Raw genomic sequence first — 23,634 nt, 5'->3', positions numbered from 1 at the left:
ATCGAACTTCTCGGTTTAACAAATACTACGACTTTCATTTAGATCACTAAGGCTAAAAAGTATTTTATCAAAAACTCTCTTTTTACGTCATTCGGCACCGTGCTGGTTTTATCGCGGATCTTCGATTGGTCATAACTTCTTCGTTATAACTCGGATTTCGACGAGCTTTTTGCCTGCGTGTTTCTAACGAGATTATCTACAACTTTCAACAATAAAATTTTACTTATTTCAAGTTTTATATTTTCGCTGAATTTCACTATTTAGCTTTTAATTAGAATCTCATAAGACTTCCAATAATTTATGAGTGATTCTAAACATAGTTTTACCTTATTTCTAGTAAAAACTATCTGTTAGAACTCAGTACTCAATATCACATAATATTTCATAATATTATTTATATAAAACACGATCTCAAAACGTGTATGTTACAAATACCTCCTCCTTTTGAGAATTTCTTCCCCGAAATTACATCGATTAAAATAAATGGGGATATTTCGCTCTTATCTCATTCTTATTCTCCCAAGTATAGTTCGGGCCTCGATGGTGTTTCCACTTGACAAGCACCAACTCTACTTCTTTATTACGTAGCTTAGTCGTTCTTTCGTTTACGATCTCTTCAGGCTCTTCTACATAAGTTAACTTATTATCCAGTTTCACCTCGGATAATGGAACTGCTTCATCATAGATGCTCAAGCATTTACGCAGATAACTCACATGGAAGACATCATGAATACCTGCCAAATCTTCAGGCAATTCCAAGCGGTATGCTTGTTTACAAATCCTCTGGAGGATTTTGAAAGGACCAACAAATCTAGGACTTAGTTTTCCTTTCTTTCCAAATCGCATAAGACCTTTCCATGGGGATACCTTCAACATTACGAAATCCCCCACCTGGAATTCTATTGGTTGCCTCCTCTTTTCCGTATAGGACTTTTGTCGATCCTGTGCGGCTTTCATTCTTTCTCGTACAATTTGAATCTTGTTGGTGGTGTCTTGAATCATTTCAGGGCCTCCAAGGATTTTCTGTCCTATTTCACGCCAACATAATGGAGTACGACACTTGCGACCATATAATGCCTCATATGGCGGCATTTTGATTGAAGCGTGGTAACTGTTATTATACGAGAATTCGACAAGAGGTAAGTATTTATCCCAGTTACCACCGAACTCCAAGACACATGCACGAAGCATATCTTCTACAGTTTGGATTGTTCTCTCTGTCTGACCATCTGTCTGGGGATGATAGGCTGTGCTGAGAGCAACTCGAGATCCCAATTCACGTTGCATACTTGCCCAAAAGTGAGAAGTGAAGCGAGTATCACGATCGGAAACGATCTTTAGTGGCACACCATGTCTTGCAACAATTTCATCCAAGTATACTTATGCGTATTTCTCCATTGGAGTCGTTTCACGCATGGCAAGAAAATGAGCGCTTTTAGTCAGGCGGTCGACGATTACCCAAATGCTATCATGCTGTCTACCAGTCTTTGGCAATTTGGTAATAAAATCCATGGACAATTCTTCCCATTTCCATACAGGTACACTAAGGCTTTCTGGGGTTCCGTAAGGCTTTTGGTGCTCTGTTTTGACTTGTAAGCATACTAAGCATTCTTGTACATATCTTCCAATGTCTCTCTTTAATCCAGGCCACCAATAATCAGCTCTTACATCGTAGTACATTTTACTTGTACCAGGATGTATTGACAGTTTAGACTTATGGGCTTCATCTAAAATCTTCTTTCTTAATCCACCGATCTTCGGAATCCACAGCCGATTCTTGAATACCTTCAGTCCTTGGGGATCATCAAGTAAAACATCGGTGTAATGTACCATCCCTTCTTTCTTCACATTTTCTGGCTTTAGGGCTTCTACTTGCCATTTCTCTAGTTCATCTAGGATAGTGAACTTTACTGTGGTGTGAGTAATAGCATAACACATACTATTACGATAAACTTTCTGCTAAGTGCATCGGCAACTACATTAGCCTTTCCAGGATGATATAGGATTTCACAGTCATAGTCTTTGATCAGCTCCATGGCTCGTTGTTGTCTCATATTCAGAGTTTGCTGACTGAATATATACTTGAGACTCTTGTGGTCGGTATACAATTGACATTTTGTACCAAAGAGGTAATGTCTCCAAAGTTTTAGGGCAAATACCACTGCAGCGAGTTCGAGATCATGAGTGGGATAATTCTTTTCATAATCTTTCAGTTGTCTTGAGGCATAGGCTATCACTTTACCACGTTGCATCAACACACAACCGAGTCCTAATCTTGAAGCATCGCTATATACAGAGAAATCATCATCACCTTCTGGAAGTGATAAGATTGGAGCATGGGTCAAAAGATCTTTTAGAGTCGAGAAAGCTTTTTCTTGGGCTTCACCCCATTCGAACTTCACTTCCTTTTGTGTAAGACTCGTGAGAGGTACGACTATACGAGAAAATTCCTTAATAAATCTCCGGTAATATCCCGCGAGACCCAAGAAACTACGAATTTCGGATGCATTACGAAGCACTTCCCAATTTTGAATAGCTTCAATTTTAGTAGGATCTACGGATACACCGTCACCAGAAATAACATGGCCGAGAAATTGAACTTGGCGAAGCCAAAATTCACATTTCGAGAATTTAGCATAAAGCTTCTCCTTTCGAAGAAGTTCTAACACCGCACGAATATGAATGGTATGATCAGCTTCAGACTTGGAATAGATTAGAATATCGTCTATGAATACGATGACAGATTTATCGAGCATTGGGCGGCATACCCGATTCATCATATCCATGAATACAGCAGGAGCATTCGTTAAACCAAACGGCATAACAAGGAATTCGTAATGCCCATATCGAGTACAAAAAGCAGTCTTCGGTACATCCTGCTCTTGAACTTTCAACTGATGATAGCCAGATCTTAGATCAATCTTTGAGAAATAGCTAACACCCTGAAGTTGATCGAACAAATCGTCGATGCGAGGTAGTGGATACTTGTTCTTGATAGTCACCTTATTCAGCTCACGATAATCAATGCACATCCGCATCGATCCATCTTTCTTCTTGACAAACAGTACCGGAGCACCCCAGGGAGAGGTACTTGGTCGGATAAATCCTTTGTCAAGTAATTCCTGCAGTTGGATCATCATTTCTTTCATCTCAGCTGGCGCAAGACGATAAGGAGTCTTAGCAATCGGAGCAGCACCAGGCACAAGATCAATTCGGAATTCTACTTGCCTGTCCGGAGGAAGTCCAGGCAATTCTTCAGGAAAAACATCTGGATATTCCTTAGCAATGGGAACATCATTCACCGTTTTCTTATCTTCTTTTGAGACATCGACTGTGTAGGCCAGATAGATAGAACACCCTTTCGATATGAATTTACGGGCTTTAAGGAAAGATATTATTTTTAAGGTTCCTTGTTCACCATAGACATAGATAGGATTCTCCCCTTCAATGGGAATACGTACTATCTTTTCATAACACAAAAGGTCTGCGTGGTTCTTCGACAACCAATCCATGCCGAGAATAATGTCAAAGTTGGGCAAGGAGATAGGAATTAGATTAGCAAGAAAATTGTAGCCTTCAATTTCTATAACAAAATTCCTATAGACTTTATCGGCAAGTAATGATATACTTCCAGCAGTCTCTACGTGAAAGGGTTGCGCGAGTGCATAGCAAGCAATTTGAAAAGAATGCGCAAATTCATAAGACACAAAAGAATCTGAGGCACCAGAATCAAATAAGATGTGAGCAGGTCTAGAGTTAACAAGAAATGTACCCGTTACAACATTCGGGTCCTCGCGTGCCTCTTCTGTGGTGATCTGGAATGCACGACCCTTAGCTTTTGGAACCTCCTCCTTTTTAGTTGGAGTACCCCTTGATTGTTGAACAGGAGCTTGACTTTTCGCCGGTTGTTGAACGAAAGCTTGACTTTTCGTCGGTTGTTGAACGGAAGCTTGACTTCCCGTCATCTGACTAGTAAGAGTGGGGCAAAAACGCTTCCTGTGGCCAGTAACACCACATGCAAAGCATGTAACACCTTTCATTGGACACACGGGCCTCTTGTGTCCTACTTCTCCACATCCAAAACAGACCACGGTTCTTTCCTCTAGTCTGCATTCGCCCGGATGATTCTTTCCACAATTTCGACAAGCTGGCGACTGAAGAGAAAAAGATTGTGACCTGCCGCGGCCACGAAAAGCACTATGAGATTGTACTTGCTTGCTAGGTTCAGATCGAACGGATTGAGTTGGTGGAATAGGGGAAGCAGGAGCAGTCCTTTCAGTACGTGGATGTTTCGGAACAGTAAGAGTGGCACCACGTATTTCTAAGTCATGCTCACGCTTTCGAGCATACTCAACAGCTTTATCAAATGATAGTACTTCCCGATTGGCAACGAAATCGTGAATTTCGTGCCGTAGTCCTTCTAAGAATAACTGAATTTTCTCATCTTCAGTTGGAATATACTTTACGGCAAACCGTGCTTTTTGATTGAACTGAGTTTCATACTCATTCACTGTCATTCCTCCCTGTTTAAGCTCGAGGAATTCTTTCTCCAACCTCCTCCTCATGTCTAGAGGACAGTACTTCTCTAGCACACGAGTTTTGAACATTTCCCAGGATAAATTCTCCTGGTCAAACTTGCTGAGAGCTTCATAGGTTGCTTCCCACCAGACCAAGGCTTCTCCGATGAGCATTGCAGAAGTATAGTTAGCCTTGTCTTCAGCATCTACATGAGAAATACGAAACACTTTTTCTGTGTTCTGGATCCAAGTAAGAACAACAATTGGATTAAGAACACCAGAAAACTCTGTAGCACCGCTACTCTTGAAATCTTTAAACGAGGGACGATTCACCTCTCCTCTCGAAGATTCTCCAGTGGCTTTCTCTTTTCCTTTATCACCACTCTTTTTGTGTTCTTCGAGAGTCTGTCGAATAACACCGGTAAGTTTACCCAAGAGTCGCTCCTCACGAAGAGATACTGGAGTATTCCCTTCCTCAGGTTGAGGACCTTCACCAACCTCGGGGGTATGGCTACTAACCTGTTCAGCCATTGCTCTGAAATAGGGAGTAATATTGTATTTTAGAATATTAGGGTTTACTATTACCTAATACTTATATATATATATATATATATATATATATATATATATATTTCCTATGGTTTGTATCCCTATACTTACAATAATTAAGTTCATATATTGAACTTCCAATAGTTTAAGTCTAAATACCAATCCGTCGAATTTAGTTCACTCAAACCACTGCTCTGATGCCATGATTGAAAGAACCCCTTTCTATACTTTCATATTTCTGAAAGACCCAAACTTTCATATTTGACAGTTGTTATTCCGAAACATGCTACATACATATTCATAAAACAATATTTTATATTGATAAAACGGTTACAAACTACTGGATACAAACCCACTATCTCATAGTGTTATATATTACATAACTTCCCAGGATTCTATAGATTTATACATATGGGAGTGCAAAATACAATAGTTTCAAACTATTCGAAAATCTTCTATCAATACAGTAGTTTCAAACTATTCAAAAAAATCTGCTACCAGTATATAACTATACTGGATGCTTATCTCCTGCAAATTAGTTAAACATTGAGAGGGGTAAGCGGTGGCGCTTAGTGAGTTCAATAATAGATACAATATAACGTTATGCCATATATATACTGTAATATGCCAGAAGAAAAGAGGAACAAGGAACAACAAAGGCATAATGCGAAAAGCTTTCCATATTAATCAATGAGACATAACAAATTCCATACTTGATATAAAATCAATAAAGTTTCAGCACAAATGGCACAGTAAATACTCAAGAATATCATTTTGCTAGAATATTTAGGCTTTCAGCCTTATCTTAACATACTACCGAAGCCAAAGTGATGCCTATGTCATACACTTCATGGTCAACGGTTCATACCAATACCCAAGTGATGCTTATGTCATACACTTCAAGTCAGAGGTACAACCTTGCTATAAAATAGCAGATACAACAACTCGAGATGATAACATGGAAAAGCACATGGCACATATAACACATAACATACAATTGTTCCTATATATTAAACTCACCGAGAAATAACTGGGGGTCAAAATAGTAATTTGGGCAGCACTTCGACTTTAAATATGACTTTCTTCGTTGAAAACCGGGAGTTTTCTTGAAAACCGGGCTCTGCGAAGGTAGAGCTTCGAAACCGAAAAGATAAATTTTTCGGGCTTCTCGGAAATCTCGGGCCGCGTTTCGGGCTTTGGAATAAGTACCGGGGCTTCGGGGGAAGTCGGAATGCAAGAAAATGTTGGAAAGGGGTGAAAAAGACCAAAATTCAAACATGTAACCGGGAGGTCTCGCACCCTTTATATAGGTGCGAGCCTCGGATCCGAAGCGAGGAGAGGAGGGCATGTGTGCGAGGCTCAAAACACGCGGCAGCAGGGCGAAGCTTCGGCCGGAGAGTTGGCTGCTTCGGATTGGGTCGGCTGCTTCGGTCCAATGGGAGGAGGACACGAGGGTCGGATCACGTGTTGCATGCGAGGATCACGTGTGGCATGCGAGGATCACGTGCTTCTTCGGACACCTGTGCGACACGCGTCGCTTCTCAGACATGCCACGCAGCAGCCTCGGACACGTGGCCAACTCCGAGCGAGGGTGACGTGGCAATCACTATTCATGCGAAATTTCTCGAAAAATGTGCCCAATCTTGTAAAATCCATAACTTTCTCATACGGACTCCGTTTTTGACGTTCTTTATATGCACGCGTAGAGAAAATTATGCTCTACAACTTTCGTTTAGACTTCGTCGGAAAATTTTGACTTTATTTTTATATTATTATTTTTAACAGACCGGGACTGGTAAATCCGTTAAAAATTCATAACTTCTTCATCCGACGTCCGTTTTCGTCAGACTTTTTACCGTTGTACTACTAATGACGAGACCTTCGATTCTCGTTTAGGTTGTGTCGGCTAAAAATCACTCGATCGAAAATTCGAGTTTTTAGCTGTCTACTGCTAAGCTGAAACTTGTAAAAATCATAACTTCCTCATACGAAGTCAGATTTTGGCGTTCTTTTTATCGAACTTCTCGGTTTAACAAATACTACGACTTTCATTTAGATCACTAAGGCTAAAAAGTAGTTTATCAAAAACTCACTTTTTACGTCATTCGGCACCGTGCCGGTTTTATCGCGGATCTTCGATTGGTCATAACTTCTTCGTTATAACTCGGATTTCGACGAGGTTTTCGCCTGCATGTTTCTAACGAGATTATCTACAACTTTCAACAATAAAATTTTACTTATTTCAAGTTTTATATTTTCACTGAATTTCACTATTTAGCTTTTAATTGGAATCTCATAAGACTTCCAATAATTTATGAGTGATTCTAAACATAGTTTTACCTTATTTCTAGTAAAAACTATCTGTTAGAACTCAGTACTCAATATCACATAATATTTCATAATATTATTTATATAAAACACGATCTCAAAACGTGTATGTTACATAAGTCACTAAATTTACAATTTTGGTGCCAATTTAACAAGTTGATCGGTTTGTTTCAGGTGTTTCACTACTAATTAGGCAAAAAGCTGATGTGACTTTCACATGTGATTCTAGTTGGCAAACATTTGTATTAAATTGAACCCTTATGTAAATATGTACTCACTTTCTCTTATTTTTTCTTCTTTTCTTCTCTCATAGCATCACGATTTTGTACAGTGGCTTCTCAAGGGTGCTCAAATGGTTCATTTTCCCAATTGGCTTCCACAAGGGTGATCAAATGGTTCATTAACCAATTTATCAGTTTGTTTCACGTGTTTCATGCTTTTCACTTGCTGATTAGGCAAAAAGCTAATGTGACTTCCACATATGATTCTAGTTGACAAACATTTTTGTTAAATTGAACCTTTACATAAATATGTACTCACTTTCTCTTATTTCTTCTTCTTTTCTTCTCTCATAACATCATGATTTTGTGCAATGGCTTTCCAAAGGTGCTTAAATGGTTCGTTATCTCAGAATGGTGTAAGCAAGGCAATGAACATTGTCCACATTAACATCTCCTAAAAGAAACATTCATTCTTTTGCTTACAACATGGAAAGCCATTGCACAAAATCATGATGCTATGAGAGAAGAAAAAATAATAATAATAAGAGAAAGTGAATACATATTTACGTAAATATTCAATTTAACTCAACTGTTGCCTACTTGAATCCTATATGGAAATTCCGTCAGCTTTTTTGCCTAATCAGCAATTGAAAAAAAAAACACCTTAATTAAATTTACAACAAAATTATAAATTTAGCTAGGTAATTAAGATAAAAAATAATACACTGTCAAAATAAAAAATTATATAAACTTATTTATGTAATTTTATATTTTATTTTTATATAAATAAACACCTACCCACGCACTTTTACCCACCGACTGCCTCTGCCTTCACTCTCACTTTCTTCCCTGTAAGGCGTAAGTTCTTCCTCGTCGTTACTCCTCTGCCTACCATCTCTTCCGCATTACTTGCTACAGTATAAGTGTATATATCTTCAATGTTATCATTTAAATCTTGTTTTCTCATAATCCGATGATTCATTTTTGTTTAGTTTATATGTTATCTAGCCACCGAAAACAATCTTCCCTCGGTTCCTCGATAAGCGTTATATTTTGATGTTTCATTCAGACGAACCTCACCTACTAAATTCCAAATGCAAAAATATCATGACTTTTACTGCGGAATAATCACCAATTCCGTATCAAGTTAAATTGTAATGGGAATTTCTATGTCAATTTTCAAGTAATATTGTTACAGGTTTATCATCTAAAAAACAACTTAAATTCGTCTTAATTTTGATAACTAATTTGAAGTAATAAGAATAGAAAAATCTCCTGCAAAATGTGCCCCAAGTTTCATGTGTTGGATTGAATAGGAAATGATAATCAATAATCTGGATTTCTCAAGGATAGTGAATGTTCACTCTCTCCCCTTAGCCTGGGTTAGGAAGAAATTTAATTTGGGATAATCCGTGAGGACACTTAATGTTTTAGGCACTAAACTTAATGTTCTACAACACAACCTTCTTTCCAAATTCCCCAACAGAATGGTAACATGATGTTTCTGAAGTATGTAGAATTCATTAATTATATTCCGCTTCAGATTCTTAGTTTATGTCTTTTTTCTTTGCAAATGATTCTTGATTCGTGTGTTTGTACACCATAGATAAGAATCATAAGACTACATTACTATCATTCACCTCATCTGTTTGATTATTCTTTCATATGTAGCTAATGTCTATATTGATTGCTTAATCAGATTTTGAGGAGCTGTAATGTCTGAAACCAATGATGGTGGACCTTCTTTTTCACAATTTCCCTGCTTTTCAAGCTCAAATCACTCTCAAGTAACTTATACTGAAGCTGTCCCCATCCGTTGTGTTGCTCCTATTAGTGTTACTGAACCACACACCAACAAGAAAAACAAACTTTCTTCCAAGAACAAGAACAAGTCTTGTTCAATTTCTAAAAAGTCCAAGAAAAAAACCATTCTAAAACCAAATGTGGAGAGAAAGAATCTGGATGCTAGTTTTGATGATTCCAAAATTGACTTTTCAAAGGTACCTCCTCCTATATGTTCTTGCACAGGTGTTCCTAGACAATGCCACAAATGTGGGGTTAACGGGTGGCAATCTTCTTGTTGTAACTCTAAGATATCGGTTTTCCCCCTTCCAATGAGTCCATGGAGGCCAGGGGCACGTGTGGGTGGAAGAAAAATGAGCCATGGTGCATATCGGAAGCTACTTTGTAAGCTTGCAAGTGAAGGTCAAGATCTTTCTCATCCAGTTGACTTGAAACCACATTGGGCCAAACATGGCACTAACAACTTTGTTACAATCAAGTAATATTATATAATATCTATGTAACTTAGTCTAGACTCTAGAATGAATCTTAGATGTTGGGAAAATCTAGTTGTGAATAAAAGTAATAATAATAATATGAATATGCTTTAGACTTTTGTTGGTATGTCCAATATGGTTTTTATTCTTACTTGGTTTGGTAATAATCTTGATGATAAGAGAAGATGGTGTGTGATCATCTCAATATTTCATTCAAGAATTTGATTCTCTATATTACAGATATCCATAGCACAGAGGAAGGGAACTAAATACACATATGGGAATGGGAATGGGGAATAATTTTACATGAAAACAGAGGTTTTAGGATTTTTGTTGTTTTGTTTGTTTTACTTTAAGCTTTTGTAGCTTCCAATGGAGCTGAGGCCTTGGCAGCTGTGAGTTGTTCAAAAAGGTCACGAATTTTCAAACCAACAATGGTTTGGAATAGACCAGTGCCATTGTTGCTCCCTGGGAAGTCTGAATGCTTCAACATTTGTTGGGTGATTTCTCCATAGAATTTGGTGGAGATGTTGCTCAAATGGCTCTCAACATAGATCAGCTCATCCAGTCTGTCAAATTGCCCATCCATCTCCAACACAGACACCTGCAACATAAAAATGTAAAAAATCAATCCATTTATTCATAAGCACTCATGGACATATTATTAAAATTAAAACTACTAGAAGATGATGTGAACTTTTTTTTTTTACCTCATTGTCAAAGTAAGAATCAGGGCCATAGGCGAATTTGATACCAGGGTAAGAACAGGTGAGCTTCCTTCCACATGGGATCCATGAGATGGTGGATCCTTCATCAAATAAGTAAACAGGATTGAAGTATTTCACTCCCTCTTTCATTATCAGCTTCACTCTCAACACCTTCCCTTCATTGTCATCCGGGATCAGCTGTGTAGGCAACACTTCTATAACCGCATCTGCATATTGCTTCTGTGGGTCTGCACCATTTTTCATGTTCAGAATATGCTTTTCATATTACATTCTAGAAAAATACAATTGCTTTTAAGTTGAAGAAATTGTACAACTTTTGAACCAACAAGTACAAGATAACAGATTAGGTAGTAAAGAACATTAAAATTTTGAGTGAGGTTAAAACTGAATGATATTTACCGATATAAGCATCAAAATCTGGCTTTCTGGCCTCAATACTAGCTTTAATACTTTCAAGGCTGTGTCCTCTCTCTGCCATGTCCCTCTACATTTTAAAAGATCTATGGTAAATAAAACAAATACAAGGGTAGAACTGTAATTTGACAAATGACAATATACCTGAATTTTCCAGGCAAATTTAACATCATCGCTGATGTCCAAGTAGATGCTGAAGTCCAAGAGGTCTCGTACTCTCTGATCATACCTACACATATTTATATATAATTAAAAAAAAAAAAAAAAAAAAAACAGATCATGTATCCAAACAAATAATAAGGAATAACTAAAGATTTGAACATCCGTATGTGTAAGGTGGTTAAAGAGTTGCATACTTACATTGGATGGAGGCCTTCAATTACAAGGATCTTAGGGGGCTTGATGAGCTCTGGGGGATCCAAAAGACCACTGACATGGTTATAAATAGGCTTATCAACAGCGATACCATCTTTAAGAGCCTTAACCTGTTCATACATAAGATCAAAATTATTGGCTCTTGGATCCAATGCTGTCACCCCTTCCACTTTCCTCCCTGTTCTATCCAATGAATGGTAATCATCCAAACATATCACTGTCGTTGTGTCACTTATCAGTGTGTTGGAATCAGGATTCCCTCCTTTTGGTGGCTCTGCTGCACCTCCAAACACACTGGTCAACCTTCTCATGAAGGTACTCTTCCCACACCCTGAGTCTGCTGCTAGTCCAATTACGATTGTGTCCCCTGAACATCTTATCTCACCACTTCTCACTCTGCCCCTGTGTGTCTTTTTACCATAGAACAACACTTGTCTTTGCTGGATTCCTAAGTGGCTTTTAATGGTGGGTGTTGAGATTGATGAGCATGTTGAGTTCAAGGATTGGACTGTGTAGACTACAGTCGACACTGCCATTTTTTCTCTCTTTCTTTAAGTTTCTCAGGAGTTGAAAGAGAGAGAAAGAAATAGGTTCTTAATGTGTCACTCTAATTGGCTTTATGCTCCTTTTCTTTCAAGTGATAGTTTTTGTGAGATACAAAATGAATCAAGCAATTCCAATCTGGATAAAGCATTGTACAACTTGTGTTTCAGAGGGTGCATCTCTCTAATGGAGGTCATTGAAAGGATAAGTGGGCATGGTTGTGGTGTCTTTTGAAAATTTGAGGGTATTTTTGTCATTTCAGAAGATAAAAAAAAATTATGAGAATTTTTTTTTTTTTTTAAAAAAAAAAAAGAGGAAAAGATTGGGTGTTGAAGATGAGATGAGGTGATGGCATTTGTGATAACAATAGGCATGGAGAAGCTTGGTTGTTATTTGATGCAGTTTGGATATTTGGCATGACATGTGGCATCAAGGTATTGGTTGATTGAGGATGAGGGTATTATTGAGCCTGGGGTTGTTATTTTGCCAACCAACTTAACCTTTGGGCTATTTTTGCAAAAATTCCATTTCCTTTTTGCCATTTCAAACCAATTTCATAAATGCGTACTACGCATTAATTATGTTTTCAAGTATACTAGTGTACAAGCTTAAAAGCTATATGTACAAGAAAGAGTCTATGGAATTTCTTCTGACTTGACTTAATTTGGTCAAACAGTGTTTCATAAAAATGATATTTCTTAAGTTCCGTGCAAAATCGCAATGGTGTATGTCTATGTATATGGATGAACAACAAATTCGGCATCTCATAATGTTTGGATCAAATAATTACTGAAAACTTAAACTCAAGAAATCTAGGGAGTACCTTCTTGGCTTGCTATATGTTTGTTTTGGTTGTGTTTCTAAATGTCATTATATTAAAATAAATAAATTATGTTTCAGAATAGAATCCTTAGTTGGTGCAAAAGTCAATAATTTTAAAAGATTAAAAAAATGTGGTTCTTTAATCTTTAACCTTAGATTTTTTTTTTGGAAAGGTAAATCTTAAACCACTCCTAAATCCACGTGTCTTAGATGTGATATAGAAGGTTACAATGGTTTGAAACGTTAGTCCATGATCACCTCAAACATTCATGCATACATACATACATAGTCATCAATCACAAATTTCCTCTAATTCCATCCCAAAGTTTGGTTCAATTTCTTTGACAAACCAAATAATTATAAGTCTTTATATCATACTTGCATTGTGTTGAAAAGCTAATAAATATGAAGATGGACATGAACCCGCAATTTGGAAAAGCACATACAAGGATTGAAAACCTTGTTTTACTGGGTTTTGATATATTTAGTAAGACATTCAACTTTATCATTAGGCATTATTTACATGTCAGCATAAAAAAAAACCATCATTTTAAAATTATTCTTAGTGGGTTAAAGGTTATCAAACTTGATTTCTTATATGATATTGTATATGTGTTGATCCATAAATCCTAAAATAGATGTTTTGAAAAATAGAATCATCAAATTGAATTGTAACATTATATAATTAATCAATATTAGTAACAATATTAAAATTGTTAATACTGATCATAATACCAAAAATGAAAATTTGGACATAATTGAGGATTTTATGTCATTGTAAAAATAGATACTTGAGTTAAGGAACAGTGTATTGGTCGCTTTGCTGAAAACCAAATAAGCAAGTGAAAGAGGTATATATACTTATGACTTGTGTATAAGAAGCCTATAAAACAAAAGTCAAAAGGTAGCCGAGAGAGAGAGAGAGAGAGTATACACATATATGTTTTATGTTATGTTTCTATATATAAAATATAATCAATCAATTATACATCATCATATACTAGTAGTAGTATCATAAATCATGCTTGCTTCTTGGAAGTTGGAAGTGGACGCACACAAGAATGTTGGATAGGATAGGTACAAAACGGGCTCAGATGCTCACTTGTTGCCACGGAAATATATGTAAACTTTCTGTATAAAGTATAAACCAAACAAAAAGCATCACCACAAATACATTTTACTTTTTTACCAATTAATGCAATAAAATGGTTTTTGACACCAACTATGCAACCATGTTTAAGGTGTTCCAAAAACCTCACCTATCATTTTTTTATTGATTTAGTTTGCTAAAAATATTACTGCATGAATAGGTAACAAGTAGTCCATTTTTGTTGCACAAAGTGGTGAAAAATGAAACATGGTTGCATAAATAAATATGCATTTAACAGAAGAGCTGAAAATTACTAGTATGAGTATCTAACCTGAAGTACCCAGAAGCTTAGCAGTGATTCTACACAAAATAATCCAAATCCTACCAGATAGAAGATCTGCAACAACAACAACAAATGGTTATGATTAGCATTTAGAAAGTTTTACAATTTCAAAAATCATTCTTTCTGCTGTTTCAAAATAAGATAGACATATATAAGGTCAAGTAGAAACTAATTCCACAACTTGGTTTTTAAATTATTGTTTCCTTTGGCACTTTGTATTTATTATGTATGTATGTTGGTTTAGGACTTACCCCTGGTAATGCATGGTCAGAAAAGACATCAATTGCAGCTAGGATTCCCCTGGTGATTAAAAACAAATACACCAAAAAATGTAAATGAATAATTACATACACTTTTAGAAGCCAAAAAGAAAGAAAGAAATTATAAGCATATAGTGTGTGTGTGTGTGTGTGCGTGTGGGGTTTGAAGTTAAGAAACAGAACTTACGTCAATGACCTCCCCTCAAAGACTATTGGAGGAGCAATAGCAGCAAATATACAAAACCCAAGATGGATCTGCAAATGGATTCAAATAGAATTAAATTTTATTTGAAATCAACATACACATACACTAAAGGTATAATCTTGACATGCTTCCTCACCAAGTAAAACAAGAAAAACCAACTGAATTTCAAAGCACTATCAGTCCTGTAAATCAACAAACCAACTTTAGTCTTATTCGTAATTTTACTTTTTAGCTTTTACTTTTTACTGGGAAAGGTAAAAAAGGTATATACCTCATTGCACGATACAGAGGCCTGTACCATAATACGTACGAAAGGGGTACTCCAAGAAGTGCATAGATTACTGCAAGGAAAAATATCTTCACACCTGTAATGTAAATGGAAACCAATAAAATTCTCAACTTCACACACAATGCCTTACGATTTCATATCAGTTTAATCTGCTGCATAAAAAGTAAAAACTAAAAACTAGAAACTTACCACCGCCTTTAATCCAACAGACAATCACTGCTATCATGTTAAATACAAGACACAGAACTACACCTGCATGCCAAAATAAAACATTATTTTAATGCATTCGCTTTTGTAAATAAATTAGAATAAATGATAAGCAGTAAAAATCTTAATTCGTACCTAACCAACTTGCAAAAGCCAAATACTGCAACTTTTGAGCATGAACGGGTATCTCATTGGCTATATCATGATGGATTATTGGAAAAAATGGAGGCCAGTTTCTATCATCCGTGGGGATAGCAGCTGTTTCCACATATAAATTAATCAGAGTAATGTTTAGAATAGTTCCAACAGTTATAAAAAAATAATAATAACCAACAATACTCACCACCAGCAACAACTTCTTCTCTTCGTTTGATGTCCTGTAAGTGTAAGATACATGCCAATAAGTAACTTGAAAGAGTTCTCAAATGCCTACATATTGAATAAATATTACCAAAACAAGTGTAAAACCAACCTTTTCCTTTCTCTTTAAGTCGGCTTCCCAGTTTGAAAGTTCTCTCTCTTTTTTCTTTGGATCCTGGAACATGATGACACATTAAGCAAATAAGCAATGCATCCCATTCCCAACAGAGACTTAAAAGATCAAACTAAAAGGAAGTAATGAAGATGATTCATGATATAAATTTATTATTACATTCATTGAATCCAAGGGTATATCAACAGTTGCATCATGCTTTTGACCAAAACCAAGACTACTAGCAACCATCTGAGGAACACGGGATTTTGAACCAGGAGCAGCAGCATCCCCATTCTGCAATCAGGTCATAAATTTAATGATCCATAAATAAAAGGGGGTGGAGTTTGGTCCTTTAAACGAATACACCCTTACAACATTCAATATTATATAATGGAGGCCACAAGTTTGAATTTGCGTTTCGATAGAGAAAACAATTTTGTTTATTATAATTGAGTATATTATGAGAAATGAGGAACTTCTTTTTTTATTAATTTGATTCCAGACATATATCTGTAATCTATGTGTGTGTACACGCTAATATAAAAAACACAGCCATATCCGGCCTGCAATGTGGCATTAATGCGCCAATTAATCCCCGATAAAATCAAACCTTTCTGGACTCATTTCTGAATTTTTTTTTTTAGAAATACATTATAATGCTACACATAATTGATTAAATTTTCATAATCAATTACCTCAGATCTACGACAAAAGAAATACTCAAATTACCACAAAACAACATGCACATCCCAAAATGCTAATAATATGCACACATTAATGTTACATAGAAAAAAAAAACGTTTAATTACACCAAAAAACAACTGAAAACCCAATCTAAGAGCCAAAAAGTAGGCAGATCTAGAGTAGAGGTTACCGAAAATGGATTGACTTCTTCATCAAAAGGATTCGGATCTTCGCGGCGATTCATGGCTGAATTTTAACTTCTTCTGTAGAAACTGCACCTAAATTCTTTGCAGAAATAAATTCCTTAAAGAGTGGTTTGTTACTTCGTCTCTCACTCTGTTACTGTGTGCGTATGAATATCGTTTTTGTTTATCGGTGCATAAAGCGGGATGTGCCAATATTTCGATTTTTGGCCCCTTAAGTTTTCAAATATTTCGTTTTAACTTGTTCTTGTCTTTCAAAATTCAATCCCGACTTTCTGCCGATTTCGAATTTCTATCATAAACAAATTGAATGCCAGCATTAAAAATATATTCAAAAATAACTGTTCATTTATAATAGGATAAAATAGAAAAAATATATTACAATTTTTTTTTTCGATTTAGTAACTCACCCAGTTTTTGTATTGGATAAACTATCATATTTTGTTTGACTTATTAAAACTTTCTTTCTACCAACTTATTTTTTTGCACATGTGGATGATCGGTTGTCGATGTGCTCCAGTCGCAAGCAAGTAATCAATGATGCTTCATTTTTTAGTCAATTTAACAAGTAAAATTGTTTCACAGCCTACCTGACAAACATACCCGAAGAGTTTGTTTTTGCCTTTTTGTGTTATTATGTATTGTTATTGTTGTTTTAGGCTTTTTAGGATATATTACCATCTAAACTGAAGTATCCCTAAGAGAACATTCATCAACGCGAATGATGAACGGCCTCACAAACGAAAGAGCATGTCCATGAATGGTGCACACTCTCGCGATGGTGTTTTTATCATGAGTGTTTGTTAATCCATTTCGAAATAGCTAGGTAGTTTTCTTTACATACATTTTTTACCTTTGTACCATATTTTTAGCTAACCTTTAAATAATGAAATTCTTAGATAATCATCATTAGCAAAATGGTTGTTACAAAAAGCCATATCTGAGTGAAATTAAGTATGACTTTTGTCACATGTCCTCAACTTTGCCTTTTGTGTCCATCCATCACCATCATTTCTTTAAATCGACTTTGGTTACTTGATCCACGTTTATTGTTTGTTGATTCTTTAGATTTATACTCTCTTTCTTCTGCTTTCCAAAAAAGAAACATTAATTTTGAGCATATAAAAAGCATCATGATATACACAATATGCCCATTAAAGAATGATGGTGATGTTGAGATATATTTTTAAATTAATAATAATAATAGAGAAATTAAATATTCTCCTATATTTTCTTCCTACTTATCTATCCTATCCACATGAAAATAATGAAAAGTACCATATTTTGAAAAAAAATTAATTATATTTTTTGACACTTGTCATAATTTCAAATAGATAGGAAGGAAGAAAAATAGGATGATATTTAATTTCTCATAATAATATCCATGCCAGTTTTTAGACATGATGATTCCTTTTACAACGTCAATTTGTAAAATGCATGAATTATTTTGTATAATAAAATAGGGATGACGACAAATGTGTCTTGATACAAATTTGATTGTAATTTCATAATAACCAAGTTTTAAAAAGTTAAAGAGTAGTAGTTTATAATGGAATTCATGTTTTATGTAACGGATTTTAAGGAAAACAACTTAAGTTCCCAAAAGTTTTTTTTTAATATTTTTAAGTGAATCTGTTTAACATACAATGTTGTAAATAGTAAGTAGTTTTCTAACAAGTTACATGTCATTAGAGAGGTATCAGGTTGTTTGAAAGTGTTCATAAAACAATAAGCTGAGAGTTGAAGTCCAGGTATGGACGAACTATGATCCTTTAACAGATGTGTGATATCATGATCTATTAAGTTGGTTAATCCATAAACAGGATGAAATCATTAACTACGAATGTAGTGCTCCAGAAATAAGGAAACAAGATGGACTATGCCTGCACCAAGTTGAAGGTGAACTAAGTTAGGATTGAAATGATGTATGTGATTGTCAAATGTCAATAGCCAATAGCCAATAGCCAATAGCCAATACAAACAAAATGTGCATTGTTTTTGTCTCACCTCTCAGCCATTTTATTCTTTTATGGGGGGAGGGGGAAAGTCAATAACAGACATACAGGCTCTCAGTCACTCATCTATTCAAATTGCATTTGTCATATCCCACCATAAAAAAATAATCCTAGAAAACTTTGTCCTAACCAAAATGAAGAAACCAAACAAAAACATGAAAAATAAAAAGTGAAATCTGAAAAAGAGCTCAAGAGGCACATTGACTTGCAAGCTTTCACCCATAATATATACAACATGCCCTGCCTGCCTGCCTTGATCTAAAATCTAGATACAAAAAAAAAAAAAAAAAAAAAAAAAAAAAAAAAAAAAAAGACTTACAACACTGGTAAAGACACAAAACTGGTTTCCAAAAAAGTGTGGGATTTGGGGCAAGTAAGTTTTTTTATTTATTTTTCTAATGAGAGGCGGAGGCGGAGGCAGAGGGGAGGGGATCCCCTAAGAAACTAAAGACTCTCCTTTTAAAAATGCGAGCTAAATCCGGAATCTCTGATTCCCTCATCTGCTTTGAAATAGTGTCAAGAGATTTTTGATGATGCCACAAGCAATTGAGGGGTTTCCTAGATAACCTGGTAGCAATGTCAATGGTCAGGCATGCCATGTCTCCTCTTCTGTTTGTGAGAAGACGCAAAACTGGTGTTGAGTATTGAGGATTTGATGCCACTCTGTTCAAAAGAATCAACGCCTCACGTATCACCAATGTCCTGCACCCCCACCCCCACAAATATATTACAACAACAAAACTCTCACATATCTTCTGTTTAAGTAATACTCTACCTTTCTCTGAAATCATCACAAGCCTTGGAGGAGGAGGAGGAGGATGCTTCTTCTACATCAATTTCAGATGCCAAAACTTGTAGAATCAAAAATAGAAAATTGCTTCTTCTACTACAAGGATCACGTCCCAACAAAAATTCAAACCCACGTCTCCCTGATGATGCCAAGAAAGCCACCACAATGATGGCATTCCTTTGCAGTTTCAACACCTGAACACAATAACTTCATGGCTTAACCAAAAAAAAAAAACTAGACAGAATAAGGGTAAAATGGTATTTTAGCCTCGTATGTTCATACGGTTTATTTGGTCTAAAAAAGAAACATCCCTACATATACAAAACTTTATCTAGACATACATACATCATCATCCATTCAGCCACTTTACCCATGCAGGATTTGGTGCCTGTTTCTTTTTTATTTAATGGGATTAATACAATGTGAACAACATTATCTACAATGATTTAATGGGTTAAGCCAAAACAATAGGGCTTAATTAATGTATCAAGACACCAACCTTTTACCTACTAACCTAATTATTCTTCTTTTTCCTCTCAAGTTAAGGTTTATAAATATTATTAGGATTGATGAATATTCTGAAAAAAAATTCTTGATATATAAGGATAAAATTGTCATTTAGTCTCATTAAGATGGTTTATCTAGTTTAGAAAAAACAACAGATCTTACGTATACAACACTTTATCCAGACAGACATCATTACCCATTCAGGACTTGATGAGGGAAAAAAGAAACAACCCCCGAGTCTTATCTACATTACATTAAGCCCAATAAGTTAAAAGAAACAGTACCTAAATATCCAATAACATCAGGGATTAAAAAAAAAACATAACATACCAAGGTTTTTGGTGCACCATTTCCACGGGAAGCTAGACAATCGGCTAAACCCTCTAGTATAGCACCTGTCCCTTTAAATGCAGGGGCAGTTTCGGTACTTGTGGTTGGAATGTCAGAAGATGTCCCCTCTTCTTTACAAGATGAACAGAACATCAACATTAAACTTGGACCTTTACAACAAAACATCAACAATGTCACTTCATGAAAATCTTTTTAGGATTAAAATGAGATAAAGAAGTGAAATTACAATTTAGCAGGAGGTAAAGAAGATCCACAGTTTGCTTTTGCACAGCAACCCCAGCTTCCTTTCTTAAAAGCTGAGAAATAGTTTCAAAGACTGGCACCTCTCCATACCTACCTTGAGAAGAAGAAATAAAACAACTCAGAATACTTGAAGAAGGGTACTATGGTCAATAAAAAAAATCATGGGATGGATAATGAAACTTACATCTTCCTTTCTTTATAAGCATCGGTTCTTAGAAGAAGAATATTCATTATAGAAACTGCCTCCACTCTTATAACTTCTTCACTATGTGTCATGATGATTTGATGCATCGTTTGATAATAAGAAAACCATTTGAATGAGGAAGAATCACCAACCTTCTTAGCATTTATCAAGCTTGAAAGGACTGGATGATGTGGATTATCAGGAAACAGATGTCTGACTTCAGAATGTTTTTCATTAACAATGACATTGTCCCTGAGCACAGTACACTGGAGAGATCAAATCAAAGTTCATAAGGCGAAGAACATCACCAACAAAGAATAAAAGAGAGCAAGTTTTGATTGCACCCATACCTGCTGCATCCTTTGTTTTCCATAACGAAAATGTGTTTCAAAACCACATGAAGCACACAAAGAGATCTGTGAACAATCGTCTTCTGTTGAGAAAAGAAAAAAGTTTTTAAGCAACATAAAAGTTAAAACCAAAGGTGATCAAATTATGAAACTCACATTTTGAACATGACAAAGAGTAACCAATGCTTCTAACAAATCGTCCAATCTTCCTATATCATAACTAATCTGCACAGGTGACAATCATCAGAGATAATCAGTAAAAAAACATATTTCTCATTTGCAGATCTTGTGAGAATAATTAACGACATGCTCATATTTCACTAAAGAATATAAAAGAAAATGGCACTTTCGATGTAACTTAATAGTTAATACCTACCTTTGTCAATGTTAAGTAGAGATGAGATACTTTTGCAGCTTCAACAGACTGAATATGATGGTTTGGAGCCATGTCCAAAAGATCATGATTAAAAGATTCCATTTTGGTTGTGGTTTTTTTAGATGGAATGTTCAAACCTAAGCAACCAAATAAGACCTGTAGATCTGCTCCACATGCAACAAACAACTTGGAAACGAGGTTATTTCTTGGTTGTTGATCATTTCCTGGTTCCCAAATGTCTGCCAACTTTCTTGAATGATTGGTAACTGATAAGCTCTTCTTTATCATCAACTCATCATCATCAGTCTGAACCCCCACAGCCTTGCAGGGTATTACACCTAATCATAACTCAAATTAAGACCCAAAAAGCAATAAAAGTTGAAAAAACATTATAAACTCTACAAATTACAGTTTTTGTGTGCATTTCCAACAAAACCTTAATACAACAATTCCATAGAGCTAAAATGATAACTTGATCTGAGTACCTTTAGTTCCCGGATGAATGATAGTGTGGTCTTCAAAAGGATCTTTATTTTTCCTGCCACATAAAAGCAGACATACAGCAATGTAAGACCTATTTGATCTGCATAATGGTTAACTATGAAGACAGTTATAACACAACTGAAGGAAGATATTACTCACAGATTTGACTTATTTGTACATAAAGCTTCAGGATCTTTAGATCCATTTACTGGAAGTACAGATCTAAGATGCTTCTCATTCTTTTCTCTATCCTTCCTGAGCTCCAAACACTCTTGTTCCTGGAAGTGAATCAACAATCATTAGTTCATTACTAGATCATGCTTAACAAGGCTCGTGAGCAGGCTTCAATTCTGGTGTGTTACCAAATGATTTCATTTTTATATGTTGGAAAGTTTGTTAATTAATCTGTGATAGTTAACTTCCCTTAAAAGCATATCCTTAATACAAATTTGTGGATAGAAATACAACGGAACATACCAGGTTAGTAAGCACCTTCGATACTCTTCCCAACTCTTCCTGCAAAAAAAAACAGCTAATTAAAAATACTTAAAACTGGTAATTGTATCTCTAGCCAGGGTGGAGGTTATGAAGATTCTGCACAAACAACTTCATTGATAAATGCTCCATCATACAATGGTGTATGTAATACAGTAATGCTTCATCCACAAAACTAGAGTGAAACTGACATGAAAGAAACAATCAAGTGTGTGCGTGTGATTCAAACCTTCAACCGGTTGATTTCCTGCTGTTTGGAACATTTATCCTCGTCATGCAATAGAGAAGAATGAGGAAACGGAGGCGCACTGTTGAGACCTCGATTAATTCCATTCATCGACACTGTGGAATCGAAACCCTTAACTGGAAAGTTTCTGTGATTATCTTCTTTCACTCTCTGAGACAACTCTCTAGGAGAAGAAACCTTCAACTGATTGATTTCCTGCTGTTTGGAACATTTCTCCTCGTCGTGCAATCGAGAAGAATGAGGAAACGAAGGCGCAGTAGTGAGACCTCGATTGATTCCATTCAACGAGACTGGGCAATCGAAACCCATAACCGGAAAGTTTCTGTGATTATCTTCTTTGACTCTCTGAGACAACTCTCTAGGAGGAGAATAACTGATGTGAGGGGCATAATGGGGTGGCGGAGGCGGCAGGAATAATTTTGGTGGCGGTTGGATAGGGTTTAAGGAAGAAGAACAAACGGCGGCTTCGGTGGATTTGATAGCTTCTTTCAAGAATTCTTCATCCCACTCTTCAAAATCATTCTCGCCCGCCATTGTTGGTGATAGGAGTGATTGATTTGAAAGCAGACTATACTCTTATGAGAGCGTATCGTAATTGGGGAAGCTTTTGGGGGGAAACGAACAGATAGTATTGAATTTGGAAGACCTACTCACTCTAGTTCTTTTAATCTTTTTGCTATCGTGCCCGAGGGACTGCCTAGGTGGTGTTTGTTTTTTTGTCCGCAGATTTGAGTGGTCTTTTCTGTTTGCGCCTCGCAGACTTAGCAGACTGTTTGTTTTTTTGAAGACTGCAGACCTAAAAATGTCTGCGCGCCCTCTTTTTGACGCAGATGTGGACCAGAGTCTTCTAACATCTTCAGACATCTTCTAGCCTAAAAAAAACACATATATCTTTATTTTTTTAAAGTTTTTTTAATTTATATTTTTTCCAACTTCATTAATGATAAACAATTTGAAAAAAAAATTACAAAACTTAAAAAAAAACGTTCGATAATACAAACATGATATTTTTGACAAATTTATAAATAAATATTTATTACAAGAATAGTCGTTGAAATTGT

At 35.9% G+C, this 23,634-nt stretch overlaps 4 protein-coding genes across 7 annotated transcripts; 1 reads left to right on the top strand and 3 right to left on the bottom strand.

Annotated features, from left to right (window-relative positions):
* The first annotated feature begins 8,427 nt into the window (after positions 1-8,427).
* Positions 8,428-10,013, top strand: BPC7 (basic pentacysteine 7). Of its 3 annotated transcripts, none has more exons than XM_079054616.1 (2): positions 8,428-8,473; positions 9,315-10,013. In XM_079054616.1, the coding sequence occupies exon 2, from the start codon at positions 9,331-9,333 to the stop codon at positions 9,898-9,900; it is 570 nt and encodes a 189-aa protein (XP_078910742.1). In that variant the 5' UTR covers positions 8,428-8,473; positions 9,315-9,330; the 3' UTR covers positions 9,901-10,013. The 3 variants fall into 3 exon arrangements, with proteins under 3 accessions (XP_078910742.1, XP_078910744.1, XP_078910743.1); XM_079054618.1 differs by having other exon boundaries at positions 8,444-8,466; XM_079054617.1 differs by having other exon boundaries at positions 8,451-8,540.
* Positions 10,014-10,085: 72 nt separating this feature from the next.
* Positions 10,086-12,039, bottom strand: PRK (phosphoribulokinase). The gene is made up of 5 exons (XM_079054615.1): positions 11,397-12,039; positions 11,181-11,265; positions 11,022-11,106; positions 10,605-10,849; positions 10,086-10,498 (listed from the first exon to the last, which is right to left on the bottom strand). The coding sequence occupies exons 1-5, from the start codon at positions 11,945-11,947 to the stop codon at positions 10,247-10,249; spliced, it is 1,218 nt and encodes a 405-aa protein (XP_078910741.1). The 5' UTR covers positions 11,948-12,039; the 3' UTR covers positions 10,086-10,246.
* A 1,593-nt stretch (positions 12,040-13,632) lies between these two features.
* On the bottom strand, positions 13,633-16,697 carry SCAMP5 (SCAMP family protein). The gene is made up of 12 exons (XM_079056666.1): positions 16,520-16,697; positions 15,823-15,939; positions 15,643-15,705; positions 15,514-15,547; positions 15,306-15,428; positions 15,153-15,215; positions 14,946-15,039; positions 14,811-14,856; positions 14,657-14,724; positions 14,461-14,509; positions 14,198-14,263; positions 13,633-13,907 (listed from the first exon to the last, which is right to left on the bottom strand). Exons 1-12 carry the CDS (start codon positions 16,571-16,573, stop codon positions 13,875-13,877), a joined length of 810 nt encoding a protein of 269 aa, XP_078912792.1. The 5' UTR covers positions 16,574-16,697; the 3' UTR covers positions 13,633-13,874.
* A 1,810-nt stretch (positions 16,698-18,507) lies between these two features.
* Positions 18,508-23,209, bottom strand: SUV2 (protein dimerization). Of its 2 annotated transcripts, none has more exons than XM_079057025.1 (12): positions 22,556-23,209; positions 22,309-22,347; positions 21,991-22,109; positions 21,834-21,886; positions 21,349-21,686; positions 21,129-21,197; positions 20,973-21,055; positions 20,623-20,874; positions 20,422-20,528; positions 20,175-20,344; positions 19,323-19,531; positions 18,508-19,249 (listed from the first exon to the last, which is right to left on the bottom strand). In XM_079057025.1, the coding sequence occupies exons 1-12, from the start codon at positions 23,105-23,107 to the stop codon at positions 18,943-18,945; spliced, it is 2,298 nt and encodes a 765-aa protein (XP_078913151.1). In that variant the 5' UTR covers positions 23,108-23,209; the 3' UTR covers positions 18,508-18,942. The 2 variants fall into 2 exon arrangements, with proteins under 2 accessions (XP_078913151.1, XP_078913152.1); XM_079057026.1 differs by lacking the exon at positions 18,508-19,249 and adding an exon at positions 20,007-20,088 and having other exon boundaries at positions 19,330-19,531.
* Between the last annotated feature and the right edge of the window lie 425 nt (positions 23,210-23,634).

This window comes from Lactuca virosa, chromosome 6 (genome assembly GCF_052849685.1).
Source record: "Lactuca virosa cultivar CGN04683 chromosome 6, Lactuca_virosa_CGN04683_v6, whole genome shotgun sequence".
NCBI lineage: Eukaryota > Viridiplantae > Streptophyta > Magnoliopsida > Asterales > Asteraceae > Lactuca > Lactuca virosa.
The sequence above is the reverse complement of the archived record's forward strand: the minus strand, read 5'-3'. Positions and strand labels throughout refer to the sequence as shown.